Source organism: Vespa velutina, chromosome 1 (assembly GCF_912470025.1).
Source record: "Vespa velutina chromosome 1, iVesVel2.1, whole genome shotgun sequence".
Taxonomy (NCBI): Eukaryota; Metazoa; Arthropoda; class Insecta; order Hymenoptera; family Vespidae; genus Vespa; species Vespa velutina.
In genome coordinates this window covers 16,925,041-16,943,312 of record NC_062188.1, presented here as the reverse complement: position 1 = coordinate 16,943,312, position 18,272 = coordinate 16,925,041, and the positions used below count along the sequence as shown (strand labels likewise).

Below are 18,272 nucleotides of genomic sequence, written 5' to 3'. Positions count from 1 at the left end.
CACGCTAGTCAAGACGAAAATCTAAGTTCTCGCGAAATTTTCTTTCCTTTGTGAACAAAAAAAAAAAAAAAAAAAAGAAGAAAAAATAAAAGAAAGAAAAAAAAGAAGAAGAAAAAGAGTCATTCCTTTTTTTCTCTCAAATAAAAATGATATTTCATATAAGCAATAAATATTAATAGCAATCATCTGACACATCATAAATAGCAACGGGCATCCTCATAGTAATTTTCATTGGATTTTTGATCGAGTTCGTTCAATAACGAAATATCGTATAACGGAATTATAGTTTATAAGGCCACTCAAAAGGGAACGAAGAAATCTCTTGTGTTCGTTCATGCGGGCCTTATCGATGTCGAGCTTTAACGCGAGAGTCCGACGGAAGCTTTCTATTCGAGTCTCGTCAAATAACTACCCTAGTGTAACTCTGTAGATAAGATCGCTACTTGAGTCTAGGATATCGAACAAAACATGGCCGCAATAGGCCAATATCGATCATCTCTTTTTCCCTTACGTGAACTCGATGCAACAGTTCTCTATCTCTCTCTCTTTCTCTCTCTCTCTCTCTCTCTCTCTCTCTCTCTCTTCTCTCTTTTCTTTCTTTATTTTTAGAAATAAACTTTTCTGGCGTTATGAGAATTTGTTCGAATTTATTCAATCTCTCACATCCATTGATCTATTAATTCATTCGAAACAACCGATTTTTGTATGTCAATGATGTATAATATAAATTAATAACTCACCATCAGTTAAAATATTGGAGTATAAAAATATTATATATATATTGGATTATAATCTTTTCTTTTTATATATATATATAGATAACTAAAGTCTATATAAAAATTTATTTGATCATGTCTGCAAGCTAAATCAACCTTTGGGATTATATATTCATATCATATTAATATTTTATTTTTATATTTATCAAGGCTAGTTTTTCTTCAATTTCTCTCTCTCTCTCTCTCTCTCTCTCTCTTTCTCGTTCTCTCTTTCTTCCTACTTTGAATTCTTTTGCCAAATCAGCAGAAGCTTGAAAATTTTTTTTTTCTCAAACCTTCCATTATCAACAAGTCTGTCCCTTTTTCGCAAAGGCATCGACTATTTGTCAGAGGCCTCCGCTTGCCAAGAAACAATTGGGAATCGATGTGAATAGGAGGGTTGAGGAAGAAGGGAGTAGGTTGAATCTGGATAGGGTAATGAGGGTGAAACCGCTTGTTGCATCTTGTTACTTGCAGGCTGTACAAGTTTTGTACGAATCATCTTTCGAATATCTCAAAGGCGTATTCATTTGACTTTGAAGTTTATTCTCGATTACCGGGCACTATTGTACGTCGTTCTAGAACAACGTTTTCATGCTCGAACTTTCTACTGCTTGCTAACTTCAATTGTAGACATATTGTGACGTTACTTTGTGACGTAATCACGTTCTATCCGGACGGATTTAATCAAGTTGCGATACCGTATCGACGTTTCTCTACAAAACTCTGTGGGAATTGTACAATCGACTATAATTATTTCTTAATTTTTGTTTATTCTTTGGAATAGATAAATATTGATTAAAGCTAATTGATCAATAAGTTCGATACTTAGTAAATGTATTTCTTAGCTTTAAAAACTATACAATTTTCAATATTTCCTACGTAATTATTACCTTTTAAACAATATCTACGAATTCATGATTAAACGACGATTAAATTATGATCTTATCGGATTTTATCGAATCGATCTTAATGTATTAGACCCTTTTAACGTGTTACACGCAGGAGATTATAATCTTTTCTTTTTATAAATTACATAAGTGTTAATTACGTCGTGCATGAATGAAATGCCATCGTAAAAATACGTGTAGGTAAAAGTATGAGAAGAAATGAGTTCATAGTCAATCTTTTCTGTCGACATAAATTTCATTTTTTCACCTGCTGCGCATGAGTGCCCCTCGATCTAATCGAGAATATTTAGATTTATATCCAACGTATTTCTCCAGTCTCTAAACAACCCTTATATATATATATATATATATATATATATATATATATATATATATATTATACTTATATGTATGTTCATGCTTCGTTGATTCGTATTTAATGCATTATAAAAAATATACAACATATACGTATCATACAATTATCGTCGTACATGACACTTGTAGGTATATAAAAGAAATTCCCCAGAGATATTATATTTCCCATAGAAAAAGAAATATGAATTTTCTTTATTCTTTTTCTTCTCTTTTCTTTTTTTCTTTCTACTTTTTTTTTTTTTTTCTTTTTTTTATTCCTTTTCAAACTTGGCACTGAGACGATATAATATTTCAGGAATTTAATCGCATTGGCTCCATCCCAGAGTTTTCACCACCCTTAGATTTCTATCGCTAAATTACACATTACTTCCGTGTACATAGCGAGTTAAACGTATTGTATTGGCCTTCTCCTCCGGCGTTATAAATAGCAACATTAAGAACAAAATACGAAATTATAACGACGCCAAGAATTTTCTCTCTTGTCGATTGAAAGACAACATGAAAATTACCAAAATTAATATTATTGTAATCCTTCTTGTCTTTTTCGATCGACTTAATTTATTTCTCTATAATATTGTACAATAACAATTTTTCTTTCTTTCTTTCTTTCTTTTTTCATATCTATAAATAATTTGTATTTTTAAAACGGTAAACTGTAAGATATCGTAATACTCGTTTGAAAAATTTCCTTGTTATATAAAGAATATAAAATGTATATCAAAATCATTTTACTTAGAGACAATGTATATAACGAAAGGATGACAGATAGATGATGGATAACATTTTACGATTCTTTCATTCGATTCTTTTAATTTAATCGCCATATATATATATATATATATATATATATATATCGATATAAATCATATACGTAACATACGGTGATGAAAAAATATAGCGAATATATCCATCTTCGTTGTAATTGTTTATAACGATTATCTTATTTTTTTTGTACCTTTTTTTATTATTATTATTTTTCTCTTTCTTTCTATTTTTCTTTTTTTCCTTTCCCTTTTTTTTCTTTTTTTTTTTTTTTTTGTAACAAATATATTTCCTATTAAGTTTAATCAACGGTAAGGTGTTTGCGTGCGTCACGTTTCAAGAACGAAATGTTTGAAAGGCGTACGTACCAACGTTTCTAGTTACTTAAATGAATACACATATTTCAAGTACAGACGTAACTCAAGTACATACGTATGTGCATACGTACATGTATATATATATATATATACATATATATACGTATTATACTACGTTCATTCGGCATAACATCAAATGCAGGATTATCGGTGAACCTTCGTGAACGATACTCACAAGCTACGCTTTTGGATTGTTGCTAGCTCAGTGCTTCTCGTTTAAAGCGGTTTCAACCTATGCTTTACGTGCTCATCCCGTATCACGTCAACTTCGATGCGGCTTGTTTTCTAATTACATACGTTACGATGCATTCGAATATATGTATATATATATATATACACACTCACACATATACATCGAGAACTATCATCTGAAGCTATCGTTGAAATTTCTGTTTATTCCTGATAACAAGCCCAAACGATTTCAACGTGACCTCTGATTTCCTCTTTTTTTATCTTATTTTATTTTAGCCAAAATTATGATATCTCGATAAATACATCTATATGATATTTCGTAATTAATAATTATTAAATGGACGAATTAAGAGAAAGAGAGAAAGAGAGAGAGAGAGAGAGAGAGAGAGAGAGAGAGAGAGAGAAATGCATTCGCTATTTTTAACTCAAAATAGAGTAATTCAAAAGAGATGCGGATTATTTTACAAATTATGTAGACCTGTTACGAAAATTTTCTCCTTAGAAAGATCTATTGTAATTATAATTAATACAGCAACACCAACAATTACTAAAACATTAATTATGTTTCCCATTATATTAAGTCATATTCTTAGAGGATGAATAGAACGACATTATATTCCATTCATCGAAATCACTAAACTTAGTATTAAACAACATTGATCTATTCCAAGTTCTCTAAGACTTAAATTAAACTTCTTGGAGTAAGGATTATACCGATTCAATCGGATTATCGAAATCCATGAAACAACGTGACGAAAGTTAAACGATTTTCTTATTTGTCTTGGCTCAATGTCAGATGCGTAATATAAAGATCGACAACCCTTTAACACCGTGACATACTTAACCATTGGAGATTCGCCAAGATATTGATTTCAATTGTATACAAGGGAAATTTTCGTGCCTGTAAAAAGCATATTACCTTTCACATTTCGTTGTATTAATTAACGAATAGGTGTATCTCGAAATTTTCGAGAGCATAGTCGATATTCGAGTAGTAATAATCGCGAGGGTTTTAATGAATGAGAAAAATAAAAAAAAAATAAAAAAAAAAAAAGAAACAAGAAAAAAAAAATAAAAGAGAAAAAGGAAAGGAAGGAAGAAAAAGTGAAACAAGACGATAAGAAATGTAGGTCAACATTTGGCTTAATTTTCGACGATATATTTAATGGTTTTTTTCTTTTTTTTTTTCGTTTTGTTTTGTTTTCATTTTTGTCAATTGTTATATGAGTAAGAGTATCTTTTCTTTTTTCTTTTTTTTTATAATTAATAATTAGCAAAAATTTATCAGTGACAATCGAACGTAATCATCTTCAGAAAAAGATTCGTTCAGCAGTAATGTATAATTTGAAAACGTTTCGTTTCGTTTCGTTTCGTTTGTTCTCGTACAAACAATTTCTTTTTTTTTTTCCAAGTATCTAAGAAATGCATGGAAATTAACGAATGAAAAGATTTCAAAGGCATTCTCTTCCTACGAAGGTTCCACTTGAGATCCAAGGGAAAGCCTTCTCTTATCCTGGTTACCTCGTAACGACATGGAAAAAAAAAAATCTACATTAACCGAATCCTACTCTGAGTACTGCTTGACCTCAAAGCGGATTTTAATGTTTGAAGGAGGTCACTAGCCTCTCTACTACGTTATACATATGTATACCTGTTAGAGGCAAGTTACTTATTAGCCGTTCCTATAATTTACAACATATTGATTGCAGCAATCATATTTTTTTCTCTTCTTTTTTTTTTTTTTCTTTTAATTATTTTCCTCTAACTTTCGAAGCGTGACATTCATTAATGTTATAATTCTTCTAATCAAACGTTTTAGAATGAACATTTTTAATTGCTCGTGATCCATTTCTTCTTAGATCACCTTTTCTTTTTTATAATCTTATACACGTCTACGTGTTTGAGATTCTTAAATAATATAATTTTCGTTAGATTCGCCTTTAAAAGTTAATTAAAAATTGTTATGAATATTAAGAGGGAACAAATTGAAAAATACCAAAGTTCAAAAAAGATTAAAAATTTGATCTACTATGTGAAACAATATGTATATGTATATATGTGTGTGCGTAGATTTCGTTTTGAGTAGATAACGAATGTAAGTTCACTTTGAAAACGGGGATATAAAATGACTTCCATTGTAAGTGGATTGTGTCATAAAGGCCGTTTTTATGTGAATTGTAAGAGAATAATTTTTTTTATAATTCATGGACCAGCACATACTAACACGTCGCGTCATGAAGAAATATGAGAAGATAAAAGACATGGTTCATAAATGATGATCATTCTGCCTTGTAGGCAGTAGTAGGTGGTATTTCAATTTAGCTCGTTAAAAAAAAAAAAGAAAAAGAAAATAGACGATACTTGATTAGTTAAAGTGAAAACTTTTTTGATTTGAATGCATCAAAACTAATGTTTTCTTTCTTCTTCGGTTTTTTTTTCCCCCATCTTTTTCTGATACACAATATCAATACCACCTACTCGATAAGTAAAAATATTAGCCCGTTTATTAGACGTTTCGTATGTTTTTACACGTCAATGCGATTTTTTTTTTTTTTTTTTTTTTCATGGAAGTATCAAAGAGAAAGCATGTGTAAGCACGTACGTATGTACGTAGATAAAGAAGAGAATAAATGGATTTTTTTCTCTCTTGGAATAACGTCAAAAATTATTATTTACGAGCGAATAACTTTTTTCAAAACGTATAAAATCCTTCAACAATTGTAAAGAATTTTATAGAAATAAATATCTCTTGTATTAAGAGTATAATAAACGATAGTGATTTTTCATTGTATTTAAAAAGAATTTTTTATCGCATTTTCTTATAAAGATATAATAGATATATAATATATATATATATCTATATATATATATATATATATATATATATATATATATATATATCTTTTATCTTTATATATTTTTTTTTCCTTTTGATATTATTTATGTATGTTTTATCGTTGTAACAGGATTTGAAAAGAAGTAGACATTATATGTATAAGAAAAGAAATGCATATATAAAATATACATATATATATATATAATTTACATAAGTAACTTGTATATATATTTACATATTTCAGTTCTTTTGAATTCTTGAACTCAGACTCGGACTCTTTTTTTGCGGACTATCGCGTATCGTCAGTAACACGCCCTAGAACGATTTACTGAAACACATTTTAGCTACCCTCTAACGCACTTCGTCTCCTCTTACTCGTATATCCATGACTTTTTCAAGGCTTCTTCTCCTTTTTCCGGAGCATTTAGGATCGTCGTAGACGACCTCGCCATTAATTTTCTTCTCTATTCGCTCTGTACGAAAGCATCGTGGCGCCGTATGTTCACATGAACAACATAGCCAATATATTTTATACAGAAGAATCATACACATGAACAGATAAACGTATCTATTTAAAATGTACAAATTGTAATTTCTTTAAGAAAGTATATTCAATTTTTGATTAGATAGGTCTTTTAATCATTTTGACAAATAAAAATAGAAAAACAAAGAAAGAAAGAAAAGAGAGAAAGAAACAGAAAAGAAACGTGAGAGATGAACAAGTAAATTTTTTCATCTTATTCTTTTACAATTGATATTTTTGAAAGATTTACGAAATAGTATATGTGTTTTAATCATCAAACACGTATTCACAGATATTTTGGAAATATTCGAGAATGTTCAGAATCTATTTGTAAATTGCACGTTTCCCAAATTAGAGATCTTATCAAAGGAACACCTTATATAAAAGTTTCTTTGCTAATGCGTGTGATGCATATAGTGCACTATCTGTCTCGTGTACTTTGCGTTTGCGTTTCACTAAAGGGAATGAGGATGGTTTATTGATCGAGAGAAGCAACGCAGGAAATGGTTCTGCGTTCTATACATTGTGATTGGCGGGAACGAGAGAGTATTTACCGTTAAACCTTCCTTTTTTCCTTTTTCCTTTTTTTTTTTTTTCTTTCTTTTTTTTATCATCCGACCCTCGATCGACCTCTTTCCTTTATCTTACTCTCTTTTCTTTCTTTTTTTCTTCTATTTTTCTTTTATCTATCATATACACTCTCATTTCTTCTCTAGTGCTCGTTCGATTTCTCTCTTTTTCTTTCTCTCTTTTTAATTTTCTTCTTTTTCTTTGTTATCATCGTCATCGTCATTATTTTACAAATAATCGTACAATCGATCGTTTTATTTCACGTTGATCATTTAGCCGTTCCTTCTTTTCAAATTCATCGTCAAAATTATGTTTGCGTCATTACGTAAGTTATCGAGAAAACTGAAACTCTCCTCCTCCTCCTCCTCCTCCTCCTCCTCCTCCTCCTCCTCCTCCTCCTCCTCCTCCTCCTCCATCTCGTCCTCCTTCTACTCTTTTCCCTCCTCTTTCTCCTCATACTTACTTTTTAACTTCGTCGCTTTAATACACCCACTTTCTTATTCTTCTTTGCGTAGAGTCTACTTTCTTTTTTCTCTTTTTCTCATTCCCTCCCTCCCTCTCTCTCTCTCTCTCTCTTTTTCTTTCCCTCTTTCTGTCTTTTTCTCTCATCCCCAAGTCGAAGCGATTGGATTATATTCATGGAATCTAATATAAAGACAAAAGACAGAGTTAATGCACGACGGAAGTGACTTTACCCTTTTATCCAATAAACGGCAAATCCTTTGAATTGTTACTGCACGTAAAGTAGTATTGAAAAAAAGTGTATACATAACGACGGAAATAGGGGAAAGATGTTTCATTTCATTGAAATGTGATTAAAAAAAAAAAAAAAAAAAAAAAAAAAAAAGAAAAAAAAAAGAAAAAATAAAATAAAGGAAAGAAAAAGAAAAAAGACAGAAAAAGAAGAAGAAGAAGAAGAAAAAAAATAGAGGAAAGAAAAATCATTGGAGATAAGCCTCTATAATTGAAAATGATTTTGAAATTCTTAAAGATTTGTCTATGTTTTAGGAAAAGATTCATTTCAAAAATTTGATGGAAATTAATATAACGAGGATCGGTTTCAGATAGGACAATTTTCTCATGAATAAACAAATCCTTTTCCGATATCAAAATTGTATTTTCCAATTATGAAACAATTATCAATGTGGATATAACAAAGCGCGCATCGCCGGATAAAATTTAATTAATATATTTTTTTTAAATATTATTTATAATTTTTATAACGTACAATTCGGATATATCTATAATTAATTATGAGAAGTTTATTAAATATTTTCAATTGGAATATCCTTAAATAGGATATTAAAATTTACGAATATAGAATATAGAATATTTTGAACGTTGTCGTAGAATTATAACGTGACAAGAATTCGAGAATTTCCTATAAAACAGTTAAATAATATTTCTCATAGAAAAAGAGTGCAAGATTTTCAAATGTGAATCCAAAAATGAATACGAATTTACGGGGCTCGTTCCTTTTCTCTCTCTTTCTCTCTCTTTCTTTCTCTCTTCCTCTCTGTCTCCCTCTCTGTCTCCCTCTCTGTCTCTTTCTTTCTTCCTCCCACTTAATTCTAGCTTAGGGTTTCATCATTATTTTGTAGTAAAAAACTTGTGTAAAAAACTCTTTGATATAGGATGAAACTCGAACAGTAAAGAAGTAATTAGTCCCATCAAAGAATTGCAGTACTTTCCTTCTAACTTTAATTCATTTTATCTTCGTATTTTAAATATTTTTCTAGTTGAAATTTTTATGTTTTCTTAGAACAACGTAATCGTTATAATAAATTCAAGATCGAAAATTAAATGAAAATTACGTGATATTTCGAATTCATATGTTGTGAGAATAAAACAATAACGAATAAAATTAATTTACTCGACAGTACATATTATGTTAATGGAAAAAAAAATGGCTGTTAATTCATATCGTATGCACTGCATGCATCTGCGCTTATGAATTAATATATGTGCATATACATATATATATATATATTTTCTTCTTTTTTTTTTTCGTACACAAATCTATGTAATCGCGTTATCTCTCTCTCTCTCTCTCTCTCTCTCTCTCTCAATGTCTGTCTCCTTGTCTCTCTTTTTTACTCTTACTATTTGCAAGTTTTCTATGTGCTCATTACGAAAGCCATTTAAAGATAAAGATTTTCAACAAAGCGTAGATTATCTTTTCTAGCGACGATGATAAAAATCTGCCGAGTAAAAAAAAGATTAAGGAGAGGTAATTTTTACTTTTACAGATAAATACTAAATAAAAGTCGAACGAATGTATGTTGTTTTGTAAAACGTAGTAGATATTGTTTTTTTTTTTTTTTTAAATAAACTTCATTTAATTAATACTATTTTTGATTTGACACTTTTTCCTTGAACGTAATCTAATTCAATTAAATTCGTTTTATTTGATATATATCTGCCTATATATCAGAAATATTATAACAATCAAATCTATATTTTGAAATGTCTTTAATTAATGGCAATTAATTAATTAGTAGGTAAATTTATATTCATCGACTAGCAATAGACACCAATTTCGTAATTATCGTCTATACCTCTATAAGTATGAATAATCTTTAGTCTCTTAGGTCATGTGCTTTACAAAAATTAATGTGCGAGAGTTGCCATGCTAACGCGAGATTATATATTTTTATGTTCGATCGATCAGAATTGTAGATATTGGGTATAAAATTACATGTGGCCAAAGTTAGCCACACACATTTAGAGAGTTATCTACACAATATTATCTATAAAAGCCGATATAAAGTGGTCAATATTATTCACCTTTAACCTTTCATTCGATTTCTCTCTCTCTCTCTCTCTCTCTCTCTTTGATTTTTTCCTGTTTTTCTTCTTTTCCTTTTTTTTCAGTTTTTTCTTTTTTTTTTTTTTTTTTTTTTTTAAGCAAAAATATTCTCTGAGGAAGTCAAGCTTGACCGATATCGCACGTGACACATTACTTTATTTCTAGTACGTAATATCACTGTGAGACACACCTTGCGAGGCACGCCATTGACTTTAAAGTAGGTTTTATCACAAGTTCCAAGTTTCCGACTGGACATGACCTGTTTACAAAGTACGAAGCATTCCGATAAATTACAAACCTTCTCTTTTTCAACCTCCTATCTTTCATCGAAAATCATCGAACAAATTGAGTTACGACATACGTTTTTTTTCCTTCGTAAATTCACGATATTTTCTGATTTTTATATTGCACGAGCATCCGTACCGAGTATGTAACATATTTACAAGTATACGAAAAGAAACTTTCACGTGAATTCATGAAGAATCTGAGAATACGTCGATATACTCGAAGGAAAAAAATTTGATAAATCGATTTGATTCTTACCTTGATTTGCATCGATTCATGACAGACATAGATATCTTATACTAAGGAAGTTTTTTAAGATCTATCAAATCAAAATCAGAATCTTCCTATCGAATCAATGAAGCTCCAAAGAATTTGATGATATTTCGATGAAAGATATTTCGTTCGAAAGATATTTTTTTTTATTAAAAAAAAAAAAAAAAAAAAAAAAAAAAAAAAAAAAATTAAGAAAGAAAACAGAAAAGAAAAGAAAAGAAAGAAGATAAAAGAAACCTTGAGATCTTACAATATTTGTCATATTTTCATTAGAAATGATAATAGACGATCCCACTTATGAGATACGTCATTTGAAGTTAGCCTTCGATTAGTTGCCATATGGTGATAAAGAGAAAAAAAAAGAAGGGAGGGAGGGTGGGGGGATAGAAAAGATTCATTAATACTTAAATAAGAAAGGGCAATAAAATAGAAAGAAATCTTAGATAGAAAAGAAATTTCATATTTCGGTATTATATAGACAATTACTGAGAATATTTTTTGTACATTTTCAAAAGAAATAATGGAATACGAAGATATTTTCCTTCGTTCTTTCCTATACACGAGTATCCTTTATTATTTTTCTTTTAGTTTCTCTCTCTTATCATGATTTCTTGTTAGATACTTTTCTTCAGCTGGGCGATTCTCACGTTATCAAGGGAGTGTGGAAAGTGAGAGAAAGAGAGAAAGAGAGAGAGAGAGAGAGAGAGAGAGAGAGAGAGAGAGAAAGAGAGAGAGAGAGCCTACGAAGAAGCCTTCGGAGATTCAAGGACATCGAGACTATCAGCCTCCTTGGTAACAACGATACTATAGCGAATGAAAAATATGCCGGACACGTCACTCCATCGCAGTGCATCCTGTAACCTCGTGAACGAACCCTATAGCCCTTAGATTCACTAAACTTTCCAAATCACATGAGGTTAGAGTGGGAGAATGTGTTGTGTGTGTGTGTGTGTGTGCGTGTGTGTGTGTGTAAAAGAAAAAAAAGAAATAGAGAAAGAGAGAGAGTAAAACGAAAAGGTTTTCACATCGATGAAAATCTTTGTTTCGATAATAATTGTTCGAATTATTGAACGATTGCAAAAAGTTCATAAATTTTTTCGTGAACATAGAAAGAGAGAGAGAGAGAGAGAGAGAGAGAGAGAGAGAGAGAGAGAGAGAGAGAGAGAGAGAGAGAGAGAGAGAGAGAAAGAGAGAAAGAGAGAAAGAGAATGTTTAAGAATGAAAGAGATAGAATCAGAGATTAATTCAAAGAGAAAGAAAGAGAGAGAGAGAGAGAGAGAGAGAGCGAGAGAAAGAGAGAGAAAGAGAAAAGTTATAAAGAATTGTAGAAGTTGACTGAGCAAGGGTTGTATTTCCGGTGTTGCAGGATGCACGCGGTTGGATTGCACTCGGCGCTGGCCATCAAGCGTCAGAGAAAGCGTCGGGACGAGCAGCGTCGTGCTCGCGAGCGCCGTTATAGCGCTCAATCGGGTGAGAGCGGACTGACATCGCCGAGAGCATCGACCGGTTCCCTGGACCATCCTCCGAGACATCAGAAGGGAGGACACCCTAATCGTGCTGCAGGACAAGGCATGTTGGACACAAAGGTGGTTACTTCGATTGGGATGCTCCATATAGGAGTGGTCTTTCTGGTGTTGGGTGCATTCTTACTGATGAGCGGTCTTCTCCCTGGTGATTTGGCTCATTGGAGTAGCAAGGGCTCTGGTGGTTGGTGGAATGAGCTAGTTGCTATCGGTCTCTTTGCCATCTTCGTTGGCATCTTCCTGATTATTCTAAATCGCGTAATCGCTAGGAAAGAAGAGAACGATCTCGAGGAATACGTTCAAAGACAATTGACCAGATCCAGATCTGGACATAGATTAGAAAGAGATGTTGAGACTGGTGGGCTCACCACTAGACACGCCAGAAGGGTCAAGCAGATGCAGCAAATACCGTCCGTCGGATCGATCACGACTCAAGATGAAAAGAATTCAGAAAACTCTCCGCCTAGAAGCCCGCCGCCAGCTTACTCGCCACCCCCTGTTATTAACGGCGATAATCAAAACATACAGTCGGCCCTCTTCCTCGAACAAATCACCGAAGAAGAAATCATCAGCGACCGAGTCGAAACGTCCACGACAAACAGTCTCAGTCCTGGTTCACCTAGCGAAACGAGAGAACTCCTACAAAATCCACGATATTCCAAGCAAAATGGAAATCCTCAACAGGCTCATCGACCTCTCTACGTCTCTAGAATTTAGATGCCGAATATCCTCTTACTTCGTTTCAATCGTTGTCCTTCAATTTTCACGAAGAAAATGAAACATGTCTACGCGAATAAGATGCAAATCGTTTCTTGAGAATGTTAAAGCCCCCAAAGCGTTTTCAAGGCTCGATAAAACAGATTTTTCGTTCTCGAAGAAAAATCGGATATGTCGTTGGCGCGAATCCTCTATTATAAAACTTGTTATCCGTTCGTACGTTTCTTAAGAAATCTTCACGACTATCTATCATGCACGGCATATCTTAGAAAATTTCAAAGAGCTAACGTAATTTTCGTATTCTCTTTCGTAGAAAGTTTCAAAGATAATATTTGGTGAATTCTCTTCGACGTTAACATTTCTCTGCCCTAAGTCTAGAAAATTCGATTTATCTTTGTTAAAAATTATTATCGAAAATTTTTATTTAACAAAGAAAATACCATATTTACAAAACATTCCCAGCCAAAGGATACTAACGTAGAAATTGTTATTAAATTGAACGTATACGAACTTCCATGGTTTACAATTTAGATTTAGGGATTTATGAAAGTTTGTAAATTCACTTTCGACGATCCTTTACGATGATCGTATAAACGTCATGCCTTGCATGACATTGATATCAATTTCCATCAACGAATAGAATGTATACTCTTGTCAAATTAAGTTCGGTATTACTCCAGGAGTTTGAAATTTCTACTTCGAATCGGATAGGCCCGTTATATCGATTTAACCCTTTAACCACGAAGAGCTTACGCATAGATATACGTCAATCGAATTATGTCCCACGCAGGATGTTATCCATAATATTATCCGTTATTACGTTAGTTTGGATTTACGAAGGACGTGACCGTAAGATACGTAAAGTTGATTAGGAATGTTTCGAATACGTAATTCGTATTCAAAGTAAAAGAAAAAACGAAAAAAAAAAAGAGAGAAAAAAAAAAAAGAAATCAATTTAGTTAAATTTATTTAATAGAAGGTGCTCGTAGATGGACGAAGACTAGAACGTTATTGTTACGTTTCTCTTATTTACCTATTTAACAAGTACTTCTGACTTACTTTCTATTACTATACACTGCCCTTTCGCATTTCAATTACACTCAAAGTTAAATTTATTAATTAAACGTTACTACCTTGGTGAAATTCGTTAATATCAACATCAGCGACACTTACGCGATTAAAGCGATCAAGAATTCCAACCTGTATTAAATTGTAAATAGATTCGTTTTACTGAGAATATATATTTCTTTCGTGATAATGATCATTCACGATTGTACCAAGGGATTTAAAGAAAAAAATAACACATAAATATGGATCTTCGTAAGTAAAGATAAACTATGATAAAGATAATACACTATAATCGTGGAAGTTCGTTGCATTTAATTGTATTCACTATGAGTATCATTTTCAAAAGACTATTAACAATTTTAACATTCCTTTTGCGATTACAATCGTTATTTTTACGCGTTGTCCATATCTTTTTCCCTAACCAGAGAAGAAGAAAAAAAAAAGATATATATATATATATATATATATATATATATATATATATATTCGTTTAATATCTGATCATTTTTGTTGATCATCGATTTTCAAATATTTATTTCGAATCACGAAGAAAAATGAAAATGCAGCGATATAACAATCATATACGTTTGATATGAATTTTTCACATCGTCATTAAGTCGTTAATCAGTGTCGACATCACAAAAGGATGAAGCGACTAAATCTTTTTTTTTTTTTTTTTTTTTTTTATGCACAAAGCTTGTAAATACTTGGGAGATGTTAAAGAACATGAAAGTCTTTTATACAACAAGATAAATAAGAGACACGACCCGATAGAAGAAATTTCCTTACGTAAATATAATCATTATAATTTCATTTGTTTTAATTTATTTTAATTAATCATATGAATGTTCAATGGTGTTTTCTTTTTTGTGATATCAATACATTCTATAATATTTAACATTCCGAAAAAATAATTTAATGTTTCATTAAACTTATAATATTTCATCGAAATAAATTATTTCGATAAATACGAACAATGAATTACTTTAATGTATATAGAAATTGAATCTTTTAAAAAAGCATTTCAGATTAAGTTGGAAAAATTCTTCGTAAATTTTATTTCTATTGTCATTCTTTCTAAGAGATTGAAGAAGATTCGTCATTCTCTTTTTGATATTTATTTGCAGCTTTGTTCGCGCACAATATATATATATATATATATATATATATATATATATATATAAATCGTATTTCAAGTTAATCGAAAGTGAAAAAATCGTAAAAATCCTACGAGATGATCTATGGATCGTTTATATCGCCTACGATAAATATAAATCGTATTTTCGTCCAAATAAAGCCTTCAAAGAGGCTTTATATCTTTTTCAATGTGAATCGATGTTTAAGCCGTGAAATGAAGAAGAAGAAGAAGAAGAAGAAAAAGAAAACTAGAGATGTGCGTTTGAATGTAAAATCGAAGAAAAAATTTTAATGAAACGAAAACTAAACATGCGTGTCTCTGTTGTACGAATTAATGTATGTAATTTTAAGAAATCGAATGTGGTACGATAAAAAAAAAAACCTCGTGGAAATATTTAGAAATAAATATGATCGGATCTATATATAGAGTTTCTTCGAGGTTGATTGAGACTCGCCATTATTACTAATTTACTTATGAACTTGACAGCCAACGTCGATATTACGAGAAAAAGAATGGAATGTTTTATTAAAAATGTTGAAAAGAGTGAGTGAATGAGAGAGAGAGAGAGAGAGAGAGAGAGAGAGAGAGAGAGAGAGAGAGAAGTGATAAAGTAAAGAATTTTCTCATAACTATGCAAAATAGATGAGGTAAAAAAGAGGAAGAAGTAGAAGAAGAAGAAAAGAGAAAATAATAATAAAAAAAAAAAAATAAATAAATAAATAAAAAGAAAAAAAAAAGAGAAGAAAAAACAGAAAAAAAACGAATTCAAGGACCAAGATAAATTAATCCGAAACGAATGTTAGAAATGAAACACGAGGAAAGGATAATAGAGAAGAATTAAGATCGAAATAGGGAATAAACAAATGAAATGATCGATTATGAGAATTTTTAGCGAATGGTATATCGGACTTCGCGTGTTCATTGAACCGATTGTTTCTATCGTAAAAGAAACGAATAAAACTTTGGCGCATTAGCGACAGAGTACGAGAGAAAGAGATACATATGAACTATTATTATTCAATCGTAATTCTAACGTATTATCAACGCGAACATACTCATTATCTATGAATATTTAATTCGTCGAACGTCGGGACGAAGTCTTTTTTTTCTTTTTTCTTCTATAAATGGATCAAAATGGCCGACGTATCGATTATCAGATTCAATCTCGACGTTCGATCGGTATTAGCCATTGCGCTTGCATTAATTTCGTTTTTAAGAAGATAGATGAAGATTTAAAAAGAAAAAAGAGAACAATCGATCGATTTCTATCTATCAGTCGATCGAATCAACGTTTTGACCACCTTAGGGACTTCCATGAAACGGAAAGAAAAAAAGAAAAATAGAAAAGGTAAAGAATTCTTTAGAAATCGTAGATTATTTCTACATGATAGATCGATTCAAATAAGATTTGAGAAAGAGAGAGAGAAAGAGAGAGAGAAAAGAAGATTTTTCTCTTCCTCGTTTCATCGATCGATTGAGATTTCCATTGGGAGTTTATTTCAATGTCAGAAACGTAATAAACCTTTGAACTTATCTTTGGTTCGACGTCAATATCATCGATAAAGAATGAGAGAAAAAAGAAAGGATTGATATTTAAATGGAAGAATTTCTCGCATGAATGTCCCTTCGGTGAATCGAGTGACGTGACGTGAATATATGGGGTTGTTCTATCGTCCCGTCATCATAATTATCTCGTAGAACATCCCCGATGTCCAGTGACTGATAGTGCGCGTTAATCTTAAGGTAGACGGATAATTTTAATATGCTATATTCCATTTTATATAATACCTCGAGTGTTTACGTATATTACGCTAGTAGTAGACTTAAATGATAAAAGGAAAGATGATCTTCGAAAACGATCCGATTTGCATAGACCAAATGAGATTGAATTTTTCCTCTTTTTTTTTTTCCTTTTCTTTTTCTCTCGTTTCCCTTTGTTTTCTTTTTTTTTTTTTTTTCATCCTTGCCGATCGAAAAATAAAAATTTCATCGCCGTTTCATAAGTACGACGATAACATTCGCGAAAATAAAATTATTTTCTTGTTTCACCTTATCGCCAATCCTCGGATCGTCTTCTGACGTCTTAGGTAAGAATATTGCCACGCTCGGGCGCTACCATTCTGTGATCCAATGAAAAAAAAAAAAAAAAAAAAAAAAAGAAAAAAAAGAAAAAAAAAAGAAAAAAAAAATAAATAAAATAAAAAAAATAAAGAAGAAGAAGAAGAATTAATTGCAACAATGAAGCGAAGGAAGAAGAAGAAAGGAAGGGTAGGAAAGAGAAGGGGAAAGTAATAAGAGTAATAAAAAAAAAAAAAGGGAACGAAAAGAAGATAAAAAAGAGGCAGAGAGACGAATAAAAATAGAAATTGTTAATTTATAGTTCTTTCGAAGAATCTTACTCTGTAAATGTAAATATATATATATATATATATATATTACATATATATATATTATATTACATTATATTATATTATTGTATTATATACACCTGTACCTTTTTTAATTGAGACACTCTTATACATTTATTAGAAATTAAGGTGTCTCCACTTTTTGCATTCCTACGCAATTCCAATTTTTGTACGCTCTTGCAATGACCGATGGGGGAATATTATTAAATGTAATCGTAAAGAAAGTTGAAAAGAATGAAAGAACGTATGTATGAAAGAAGGAAAAGAGAACGAGAAAGAGAGATAGATACGTTTATTATGATACAATTGAGTGAAAGTGCCTTTCACGATATGTTACGTATTCTTTGTAACTTTTCAACGTCAATGGTAAAGCATTTTGTTTTATTTATTATCTTTATTCTTCGTTATTATTATTATCTTTCGTACTTTAATATGTCATATAAAAAAAAAAAAAAAAAAGACTAAAAGGAAAAATAAAAATCTGTTAGCATGAAATTCAATAAGAAGAAACGCGTAAATAATATCTTTCCATAAGATAGAATTCAATCTACGAGAAATTTGCAAATATATGCGTACGTACGCGAACACATACATACGTATTTACAGAATGTAATTTTTTACAATTATGTATATTCATCTCTGGTAAGTTTATAATTTTACATTTATTTATTTATTTTTTTTTTTTTCATCATAATTGAGAGATACTTCTCGCATTCCCAGGATCGAGAGGCTAACATTGCTAAATTAAATTTTAATAATTTAATTTTTAAA

The 18,272-nt window shown here is 31.0% G+C and overlaps 1 protein-coding gene across 3 annotated transcripts in view; it reads left to right on the top strand.

Moving 5' to 3' along the window:
- LOC124956833 (putative uncharacterized protein DDB_G0288537) overlaps positions 1–18,272 on the top strand; it is a 44,136-nt gene that overhangs the window by 8,545 nt on the left and 17,319 nt on the right. The window contains exon 2 of one of the 3 annotated variants that reach the window (XM_047513144.1): positions 12,014–16,511. The exons of the other annotated variants lie outside the window; for them this stretch is intronic. Coding sequence (XP_047369100.1) covers positions 12,015–12,887 — 873 coding nt within the window. The 5' untranslated portion in view covers position 12,014 and the 3' untranslated portion in view covers positions 12,888–16,511. Of the gene's footprint in view, positions 1–12,013; positions 16,512–18,272 lie in introns of those variants that run through there. 3 annotated transcript variants of the gene reach the window in all.